The following is an 11,096-nucleotide window of genomic DNA, read 5'->3' as shown; positions in this document are numbered from 1 at the left end:
ATGGACTGTGAGCACGAGCAACAGGATGCTGACTGCAGTTCACTTAACGGCCAAAGGTGTCATTATTAATAAGGGTTATCTGAAAGTTAATATAGAACCTTTAACCCCATCAAGCTAAAAGGCCCACAGTCCTTTGAGCAGTCAGTTTCAGTATTATGTGTCCTCATTGTCCTTGTACAAGAACCCTTCATCAATCTGCCTCAGAGACATCAGACATACGGAGGAGGATAAATGACTTTCTGCTTCTGGGTTTTCCCTGTAGAGCATGAACTGAGCTGTTGGGAAACATGGCTGTTGACATGTGTGCCTAACTAAGTATGGCATGGCTGAGTGCAAGGCGTCGCAGTAATTCTCTCAAGTCAGTTACAATTTGATTCAACATTTTGGAAGCTTGCAGTGAGACTTGCATTTACAGTGAAAAGTTACGGAACAGTCAGATTAACATCAGCCTTGTACTCAAATCCTACAGGGAAAATAATCAAAGGACATTTTGCGAGTGTTTAAGCAGGCTAGTTTTATTTTAGCTGCAGTGTCTTCAACACACTTTCCCACAACTTCAGGCCTTGATGTCCATGCTGCTGTTAAAAAGAACCACTCAAAAATCCTTATCAATTAACAACTTTCTAACACTGATGCCATTTGGTTTTGTGGTTGCACTACCTTATTATTCATTCAGTCAAGATCAAAGAATATTTCAGAATAATCTTGTTTCTGTTCGTCTGTTTTTCCTTCACAATGTTCTGTGTGTTCCTTCAAGGGGGAAAACACTGATCAAAGAGGTGTCTTGACTGCATTGTTCAAATAAAACAGACTTGAACAGGGATTTGAAAGATTATTTATTAAACTGAGCAGGGTAAACATGGACTGAGAGTTTTTCTGTGCTCCTCGAACTCAAGGACGATGCGAATTCTGAAAGATGAAAATGGGATTAGATTATGGATATATTACTCACTGTATTGGTACTCATATTTAAAGAAAGGCCCGTCATGGCGCAAATTATAAAATCCTGTCTCACATGTCTCATCACATCTGAGCTTTGTCTTCAACAGAGGGCAGCAGGCACACACCACGTCTTTAACAGACAAAACACAAGGGGGACACAAGACCACTACAGACATTAACATAACAAAAAACTTCTAAATGTGTCTTAAGTCAAGGCTTACCATTTCCCAGCATGCATGAGATCAAAACCATCAGTGATCTTCTCAAAAAGGGCAGAGTGTGAGTCACAAATTCATCTACTTTGAGCTTCATGTTCATGTACTCCTCCACCAGTTTGGGAACACTGTCAACACTCTTGTATCCTGGGAAAAGTGTAAATGAGCTCATTAAGTAGAGGAAAGTAGTGGTGCGTGTTTCATTAAGTGGTTGCACAACATTTTAATGTTTTTTTTGTCTATACATGCAGATGCACAAAGTTGACAGGCTGTGGGCAGGGCAGAATACTGAGTGTGCCTCTGTCTTTCTCACTTATCAGAAAAAGTGACGCAAGTGTTTACAAAGTACAATTGTGCATATGTGAATCTGAGGAGAACTATATACAGTGTAATATTAGCCCTGAATCCTTTCATATTACAACAGAGCCTTTTTTTTAAGTATAAGATGTTTGCACATGTAAAAAAGCAAACAAGATATCCATTTTATACAAGTTACACAACTGAGTTTCCAAGTGAAAAACTGAAGAACAATTGTGCTAAATCTATACCTACACGTTTGTTTTTCAGTACGAGTGCTTGTGTAACAGCCTGGTTTCAATCCAGAGTCACAAAGCATTTATTGTAGAAAATGAATGATTAGTTTGCTCTGTGCAGTATGTGCTCATTATGTGCCCCTGTGTATGAGAGCTGGTTTTTGTGTTTGTTACTATATCGGTAGGTTTCTGTTTGGAATTTCAGTCAACAGTTTTATTCATGTAATCAAGCCCGACACCCCCATGTGAAAAAAGACTAGGAGTCTGCAGCCATGCTAGCAGCTCTGTCAGACTGTACTTAGACTCATGCTATTTTTCCCCCCACCTGTTTTGCATCAAGCCCCGCCCTACTGTGGTGTTATTGGCCCCCCCCAAAAAAACAAAAAACGCTTTAGGCACAGCTGTGCTTTGAGCTAAATGCTAATGCCAGCATGTTAACATTCTCACAATGAGAATGCTAACATGTTGATGTTTAGCAAATATGTTTACCATGTTCACCATCTTATTTTTTCCATGTTAGCATGCTAACATTTGCTAATTAGTGCTAAACACAAAGTACAGTTGAAGCTAACGGGAATGTTATTAGTTTAGCAGGTATTTGGTCATAAAGTAAAGTATTGAACCGATTAAAAGTTTGATGGTGCCAGGTGAAAAGTTATATTTTTTACAATTCACCCTGAGAAGGACATGAATGTCTGAACCAAATTTCAAGGCAATCCATCACTAAAAACCATAAATGTCAACCTGTTGGTGGCACTAGACAAAAAGTCAGGGGATCACCAAAGTCGTTAGGATTCACCCTCTGGGGACCATGAATTTCTGTATAAAATTTATTGATAATCCAGCTAATAGTTGTTGACATAATTCAATCTGGACCAATCTCACAATTCAGTGCTCACGTGGAGCTACACTGGTCAGTGATGATGCAAAAATGATGATTAATAAGTGTCCAAAATCTCACCTTGCTGCTCACTATGAATTATTGAGTGTTTATTATATTGTAGTTAATGAGCGAATGGTTTTGGACACAGTGGTCACTTATAATGCTTTTAAATATATCTTTATCTTGAATCACCTGTCAGACTATGTTGAATTAGGGACCTCCTCAAATCAACATTTCAAAATCATTCTCACAACATCTAGCTTGTTACCTCCAAAAGCAGTGCCTTTCCAGGTGCGTCCAGTCTGCGGCTTGTAATTATACGGTACACATCAGGGAAAATAAGAATTATGCTGAATAGAATATTATACAACTGTATTCCCTTACATTAATGCTACATAATGATTAGAAAAGGAGCTAACACATTTTACATGTGCCTGCTTCTTCAGTTTGGCTGTGTTTTTCACTGGCATCAGGTAAATACTGTAGGTACAAGCTGGCTCATAACTAATTAATGGGCATATTAAATCCACATTAAAAATCATCACTAAGGCTGTACTTAGGCACAGCGGTGCTTTCAGATGTCGGCATGCTAACATGTTCACAATACTAACATGCTGATGTTAAGCTGGTAAAATGTTTACTATTTTTATTATCTTAGTTTAGAGTGTTGGCATGTCATTAGTTTTGCAGGTATTTGGTCAGTATTGATGTATTGGACAAATTCAAATTTTGACTTGATGGTGGCTCTAAAGGAAAAGTCAGAGGAAATTACACGCCAATGCATCCAATAATTGTTGAGGAGATATTTTATTCTGGATCAAAGTGGTGGACTGACATTACTGGCGTTGCAATCCCTAGACCCATGCTGATTGGGTGGCTAAAAAAATTACACCAACACTTGCATACAGTCAAAAAGCTTACAGTCATAGAAGTAAAGGAAACTGAGCATGCACTTGACCCCTTGAAGTCTTTTTGGACCAACAGACACTAAGAGTAAAGATAATTTGTTCTTTTTCCAGTTAAAGTGTCCACCGCTCAGAGAATGGAAGAGAATGACTATTAGTGATCATAGCACAGTGCCATTAGGGGAGGGGGCTGACTCACCTTGGCAGTGTTTAGAGCAGCTCCATGACCAGTGGTGATGCCGCAGCCCAGCAGACAAACCTTGTCCAGAATGGGCCCTGGGGTCCACTTTGGCCAAGGAGATCTCAGCCACCACAGTGTACTTAGAGAATGTGATGCAGTCCTTGAAATGGAAAAGGCTCTTTCCTTTGCAGGAAAAAGGAGTTGACCCATCTGGCATCAAGCCTCTGCCCTGAGTGAGCCTGGAGAACAAGACACAAGCACAGATCTGACAACAGATCAGCTGTGCAAGGCAAGATTTTCATTTTAGAAGCTGATCCGCACAGTGCTTTAACCCAGGACGTTTACCTGATCTTTTGACACAAGTTGGTCTTGGGATTCGTACAGAATTTGCACTCTCCAAACTGCGGGATGTACAAGGGTATGACCGTGTCCCCTAAAACGCAAAACAATATGTTATGTTTGAGCATTTACATTGCATGCTGCAATCCTTTCAATCAAGAGAAGACAAGAGTGAGAACCTGGTTGAAACTTGGTGACTCCCTTTGCCACGCTCTCCACTTTGCTGGCGCCAGCTTGTGGCCCAGCACTACAGGGAAAACTCCCTCAGGGTCGGAGCCAGAGCAGTGTAGGAGTCAGTGTGACACATCCCCGTGGCCACAACCTGAAATCAAGGTTTAATAAATAATAAAGGTTAATCTGATCCATGCTCCATCCATTTAAAACTGCTTGTGCGCTTATCTGAAGATGAATATCTGCTGAAGTGTGGGGAAAATTACATTTGTAAACCAAATGTTATTAGTCATTTAAATCATTGACCTACCATATCTTACTGGTGTAAACATTGTATTCAAATAAAGAGCAGATTGTTCTTGCTCAAGGTAAATTAAGAATACAGTAACAATTATTTTCTTTTACAACATATAACCAGAAATAACTAAAGGTGTAAAGTAGTTGGACTGCATGTACACTAAACTGACTATGGATAAGCTTTTAGGAAGAGCTGGTCATCATATGGTGTAGATTATAAGGACTATATACTATATAGTAAGTAGGTGCAGGTACAGTAGCTTATGAGATGTCATTATATTGGTATCAGAATGTGTTTTTTTTATGTATTTATTTATTTTTTTTTACATACAGCTTCCATACCTGCAGCATTGACTTTAGGCTCATTTAATAATTTAATCAATTATAGTGATTGAAGAGTTTGCAGCAACATTTTCATCTTGTAGATCCACAAATCAATAGCAGACACATGGTGCCACCTCCACCATCACAAGAGGTTCCCCAGCCTCCCATGCAACTCCAGCTTTGCACCGGATCACCTAAGACAACTTCAGCTGGCATCGCTCATGATAACATTTAACCCATTCAGTGCAACAGTGGAAGCAGCCTCGGTTAAAAGGACGGAGGAAAACTAGTGCAACATGCTTGTTTTACTGTAGATGTGGCTTAATATTACAGGCCCATATAAAAAAAAACCAAAACACTGTAGTCAAGACAACATTTGACCCCTGTGCAGACATGTTGCAACAACAGGAAGCATCAACTAGCACTTAGGCAACCACTTAGAATCCTCCAAGAGACACAAAACTCTCCAGTAACTTCCTTTTTGTCTAATATAGAGTGTGCAAGAGAGCGACTGTTTCTCTTTTGCAGCTGTTACATACAGTTTCATATCATTTAGTGTGCCTGTTGTTTAACTGCAATATCCTATTGTGAAAAATTCTTCAGGAAACAGGCATAAGCACTGCTGGGGGAACAAATCCTGGAGTCCATCCTCACAGAATTACAACGCTGCCTGTCTATTTAAGCAAACACTGATATAATGCAGCTGGTCTGAGTAAATCTGAGCTAGAACTATTTGAGTGAGACTTTAAAAACATTTTAATACAGCATTCAGAGACATGACCGACAATGACGCGTAAATGCTGTGCCTATGATGTACAACACAGTAAAACCAGAACACAAACAAGGAAGCCACAGATCCCATCTGTTCAGACCATTTATTTGCTCTATAAAACACTTTGACATGTTTAGCTTTTGCTTATGTGAACAGTGCTGATCACATTCTCACTTCATTCAACAAGGACTGTTTCTGTGGTCTTATTGTGGAGAAACACTCATGACCGTCCGGATGCTGTGGAACAAAAATGAAAGAAATTAGCAGACCTTCACCTATTAATTTATCTGTGTGGTTGATTAATGAATGGTGGAGAAAGCATAGGCGTGTAAACCTACCATTTGCTGTGCTTCATCAGTTCAATGGCATCATTGACCTGGTCCAAAGTCATGTTGTGAGTGATGAACTCATCCAGCTTCACCTTCTTGTCCAGGTAGGCTTTAACCATCTGAGGCACACCATCCCTACCCTTAAAACCTAAGCCACAAAAATAAGACCATAGAGTTTTATCCAGAATACGATTAGCTAGAGAATTGCAGAACATGGGCCCACAGCCATTTAGTTACCAGTGATTCATTGATCAGTAGTCATATTTGTCTCACCTCCAAACAGGGACCCCTTCCATGTGCGTCCAGCAATGAGCTGAATGGGTCGGGCAGCAAAGTCATGCAAGTTTGTCCAGCCAACAATCACACTGACGCCCCAACCTTTCACACAAGACTCCAAGGCACTGCGCTACATGGAGAAACAGCACAGAGTCAGTGGGCTTGTAAAAAGGGTTCTGGTCCAAATCTCTGGGCTAGCTGAGGAAATGTGGGCTGCGTAACTTAATGAATGACAATCAGCTCTTCTTCAGTAACTACTGCTGGAAAAGAGCAAGTGAGCTCAATTGATTTTGATTAGAATACACGTTATTGTTTTAATAGTTAAGTAACACCTCTTCATTATTCTTGAATCAGATTAAAGCTCCCTACCATGACTCCCACATTCCCGACACATTCCAGGGAGTAGTCCACTCCTCCATTGGTCATCTCAGACAGCACCTCGCTGATGGGTTTATTGTGATCCTTGGGGTTCACGAAGTCGGTCGCGCCAAACACCTTGGCCTTCTCAAACTTCTCTGGGTTGATGTCAACAGCGATAATCTTCTTGGCTCCTGCAGCCTTGCAGCCCATGACTGCAGCCAAACCCACAGCTCCCAGGCCAAACACAGCACATGTGGAGCCCGGTTCCACCTAAAGTAAAACAGACTTTGGTCAACATGGCACTTTAGGTTGGACTTCTTAATGCTCCATACAGTACGTAATAAACACCAGTTCTCCCTAAATACTCATTTAATTACAGCAGGTATTAGCATTCAACAGCACATGTTGAACTATCCCTAACAGTCAAACAGACACACCTTAGCAGTATTAACTGCTGCTCCATATCCTGTGCAGACCCCACACCCAAGGAGACAGACTTTGTCCAGAGGGGCAGCAGGGTCGATCTTAGCCACAGCCATCTGGTTAACTACAGTGTACTGAGAGAAGGTACTGGTCCCCGTAAACTGCAGCACCTTCTTCCCCTTACAGGTGAATCTGGAGACTGCAGGTGCCATCGCATCATGATCATTGGACCTGAACAATATAATTTTTGATGTAAAAAACAAAAAAACAAAACAAACAAACTTGAAACTAAATTTGAGTGCTGCTCTTGTCCTATTAAGAGGGTTCACTGAATACTTGCAATATGCTTAAAAACGAAAAAACAAAAGATCTAAACTATCTGTCCTGTGGTATCATCAGACAGCACCTTGTGTAAAGTTGCTTCACTGATAGAGACAAGTTGAATATAATGTTTCCGTCAAATTGTATATACACATCCAAGAGGAATTAAATGAAATGTTGAAGATTGAGAGAATGTAGTTGATGGCAGGACATGAGTGCTTATTGAGCTCACCACGCCTTGTCACACTGGTTGGTCTTAGGACTCTTACAGAAGCGACATTCTCTACACTGAGATAAGAACACAGGGATAACCTTGTCTCCTGAAAGACAAACAAACAATGTTACCAATGTGACAGTCAAATGAATTTTAGGCCAACTTTTAGAATGATGTAAAAAAAGGCCTGAACGCACCCCCGGAACCAACTAATTCCTGTTGGATTGTCACTTTTTCCAGAAGTCAGGTTTGAACAACTTTAAACGAATTCGAATAAATTTGAACACAACCCATGTGCTGTAATGTCTTACCTATGTTGGTAATTTCTCCATCTACAGTGTATAACCCAAAATACTTACATACTCTGCTGGACCACAAGGCAAACTACTTTAAACAGTTTGTTGCGCTTAGACTTAAATACATTTTGAATTTGAAGACGTCATTACAGTTAGAATATTAAAATCCCCCCCACGTTCGAACAAAAGTTTGAGTTTTGAATAAACAGTGACATCCGTATTGGTCGCTGTATTTCTGAACTTTGGACGGAGCCAGGCTAGCTGTTTCTAGTCTTTATGTTAAGTTTAGCTAAGCTAAACATATCCCAGCTCCATAAACAGATATGAGACATATCAATTTTCTCATTTCACTTTTGGAAACAAAGAAAATAAGCATATATCCTAAAATGCTGTACTATTCAAAAAACTGACCTGGCTGAAATTCAGTGACTCCAGTCCCGACACTCTCTACGATGCCGGCTGCCTCGTGGCCAAGGACTGTTGGGAAGCCATCTTTATGCATACTCTCAAAAAGGTGGTACAGGTCTGAATGGCACACCGCAGTTGCCACAATCTGTATTGAAGACCGTAACCAAACAATGAAAAACACAAAGATGATTAAGGGGACAGGCTGAGTGTTCACTCTCAGTGGGTTCAGCACTACTAGCAACACTCATATTGACACTTTTAGTGTTATATCAAACCTATCACTTAACAGATTTTATGAGCTGCACTAAGCTTTTTAGGATTTTAATGTTACAATACACTTCTGTGATTACTATTGTGTGACAAAGTGAGGCTGGTGCAGAGAAGAGTGAAAGAAACAAGTGTCCTAACACACCGTGTGTGTTCTGATAGTGGACGTCTCACCTTGATGCGGACCTCGTTGGCCTGGGGCGGGGCTACCTCAATCTCCTCAATCACCAAAGGCTTGTTTGGCTCCCAGGCAACTGCTGCCTTGCACTTGATGACCTGGAGGGCAATGACACCAGATGAAATTACCCAGCATGAGGTATAACAAATACTACTGGGGACTGCCGCTGTTAAACCACAGGAAGGGTTTCCAAAAAAAGAGCCACAGTGCAATGACCCTTTGTTGGAATATTTTATATACTCAATTCTCCTGCAGCTCACACAGCTCTGTGTGAAGGAGATTAAGTAACATATAATGCATCCAGAAAGTATTTACAGCTCTTCACTTTTTCCACATTGTTATGTTACAGCCTTATTCCAAAATGGATTAAATTCATTATTTTCCTCAATTCTATAAACAATACCCCATAATGACAACGTAAAAGAAGTTTGTTTGAAATCTATTATATAAAATATATATTTATATATAATATATATATATATATATATATATATATATATATATATATATATATATATATATATATATATATATATATATATATATATATATATATATATATATTCACATATATATACTTTGAAGCACCTTTTTTACAGCCTCAAGTCTTTTAAGTATGATGCTACAAGCTTGGCACACCTATTTTTGGGCAGTTTCTTCCATTCTTCTTTGCAGGACTTCTCAAGCTCCATCAGGTTGGATGGGGAGCATCGGTGCACAGCCATTTTCAGATTTCTCCAGAGATGTTCAGTCAGGTTCAAGCTCTCTGGGCCACTCAAGGAGATTCACAGAGTTGTCCCGTAGCCCCGCCTTTGTTATCTTGGCTGTGTGCTTAGGGTCGTTGTCCTGTTGGAAGATGAACCGTCGCCCCAGGCTGAGGTCCAGAGCGCTCTGGAGCAGGTTCTCATCAACGTTGGAACTCTGTGAAGACATGCACTATTAACTGTGAGACCTTACATAGACAGGTGTGTGTGCCTTTCCAAATCATGTCCAATCAACTGAATTTACCACAGGTTGACTCCATTCAAGTTGCAGAAACATCAAGGATGATCAGTGGAAACAGGATGCACCTGAGCTCAATTTTGAGTGTCATGGCAAAGGCTGTGAATACTTATGTACATGTGATTTCTTCATTTTTTTTTTTTTTTAATTTACAAAGATTTCAAACAAACTTCTTTCACATTGTCATTATGGGTTGAGGAAAAACAATGAATTTAATCCATTTTGGAATAAGGCACTAACATAAAATGTGGAAAAAGTGAAGCGCTGTGAATACTTTCCGTGCTCCATCAGCAAGAACCAGGATAAAATGTGCAAACACTCATCTAGAAGCCCATTTCAAAAAAAGTACAATATCAAGCAAAGAAATGCATTTCATGCTTTTTATTCCATGTTAACAGCTAGTGGTTTGAATGTCTCCGATACAGGTGTTCCTGTAAAAAGCACAAAATGAAAAGCAACAGTTCACACATGAATTATTCAACAAACATGAGTTTTATTATAAGAACAGTATAAATCACTTGTCTCAGATTAGATAAATCAAGTGGTTTGTCTTGAAGTATTTCTTTAATCCACTGTGGAAGTGTGAGTTCTTGGGCCACTCTTTCCAGTCAAGACTGACTGGAAAGTTTCAAACTGTGTGCCAAGACAGACAGAGATACAAGTAAGAGACAGAAAGACTATTTATAAGCTACCCTCACACACATAAAAACATCACATATATTGTATGAGTGCCCACATATTTGATTATACTTACCTTGCCAGCCGTGGCCATTTTTGCTGGAAAGACGAGTACACAAGCAAGAGAGGAGTAAGAGGACTGCAGCTGCAGGAAATTAGTGGGGAGGAGACTTGATCCTGGACTTTATTGCTGCAGTATAAAACAGTTTGGCAAACATTCAGATGGGCAGGGACCTTTTTTTTTTTACATTACTCTTACTACCATTGGTTATCAGTAACTGTAGAAAAATGCAGCCATGTTATCAGTTCCTTGAGTTCCTAGTTACTCAAATCTAGGCAACAGATGTGGAGCCTGTGTGGAATAAACAAGTAGCAACCACCATGACTTTTTACTATTATCTTTTGATAAAACTATCATTTTAAAATCTACTCCAGACTTTAATTAGCTATCAAGACTTATGGACTTATTAAAGGAGAAGTTGGAGAACAGGCTACAGTGAAGATGTAGCTGCTGCTTAGCTTAGCATTAGTGATGGGAATTATGGCTCTTTGAAGGGAGCCGGATCTTATGGTTCCGTTCCTTCCCAAGAGCTGGCTCTTTGGGCTCCCAAACGGCTCTTCATTTACAACCACACCTGCTGGTCACTGCCTAAGTTACATTCTTATTTGTTGCAAGAAATAAATATGCAAGAAAAGCATTTGTCTTTGGGGTGAAATAAGCTCTCAGAAACACACGCAAACACATCAATACTTAGCATAAAGACAAGAAATGGAGAAACAGC

At 39.9% G+C, this 11,096-nt stretch overlaps 2 protein-coding genes across 3 annotated transcripts; both read right to left on the bottom strand.

Annotated features, from left to right (window-relative positions):
- Positions 1-823: 823 nt before the first annotated feature.
- LOC122862222 (alcohol dehydrogenase class-3 chain H-like) lies at positions 824-5,006 on the bottom strand. Its single transcript, XM_044167570.1, has 6 exons — positions 4,985-5,006; positions 4,178-4,261; positions 4,005-4,092; positions 3,678-3,898; positions 1,164-1,304; positions 824-1,072 (listed from the first exon to the last, which is right to left on the bottom strand). The coding sequence occupies exons 1-6, from the start codon at positions 5,004-5,006 to the stop codon at positions 945-947; spliced, it is 684 nt and encodes a 227-aa protein (XP_044023505.1). The 3' UTR covers positions 824-944.
- On the bottom strand, positions 4,181-10,518 carry LOC122861391 (alcohol dehydrogenase 1-like). Of its 2 annotated transcripts, XM_044165668.1 has the most exons (10): positions 10,391-10,518; positions 8,631-8,732; positions 8,193-8,334; positions 7,504-7,591; positions 6,965-7,181; positions 6,537-6,797; positions 6,165-6,297; positions 5,901-6,039; positions 5,737-5,799; positions 4,181-4,320 (listed from the first exon to the last, which is right to left on the bottom strand). In XM_044165668.1, the coding sequence occupies exons 1-9, from the start codon at positions 10,406-10,408 to the stop codon at positions 5,766-5,768; spliced, it is 1,134 nt and encodes a 377-aa protein (XP_044021603.1). In that variant the 5' UTR covers positions 10,409-10,518; the 3' UTR covers positions 4,181-4,320; positions 5,737-5,765. The 2 variants fall into 2 exon arrangements, with proteins under 2 accessions (XP_044021603.1, XP_044021602.1); XM_044165667.1 differs by lacking the exon at positions 4,181-4,320 and having other exon boundaries at positions 5,652-5,799.
- Positions 10,519-11,096: the final 578 nt, after the last annotated feature.

The sequence above is a fragment of the Siniperca chuatsi genome, linkage group LG15 (assembly GCF_020085105.1).
Source record: "Siniperca chuatsi isolate FFG_IHB_CAS linkage group LG15, ASM2008510v1, whole genome shotgun sequence".
Classification (NCBI taxonomy): domain Eukaryota; kingdom Metazoa; phylum Chordata; class Actinopteri; order Centrarchiformes; family Sinipercidae; genus Siniperca; species Siniperca chuatsi.
The sequence above is the reverse complement of the archived record's forward strand: the minus strand, read 5'-3'. Positions and strand labels throughout refer to the sequence as shown.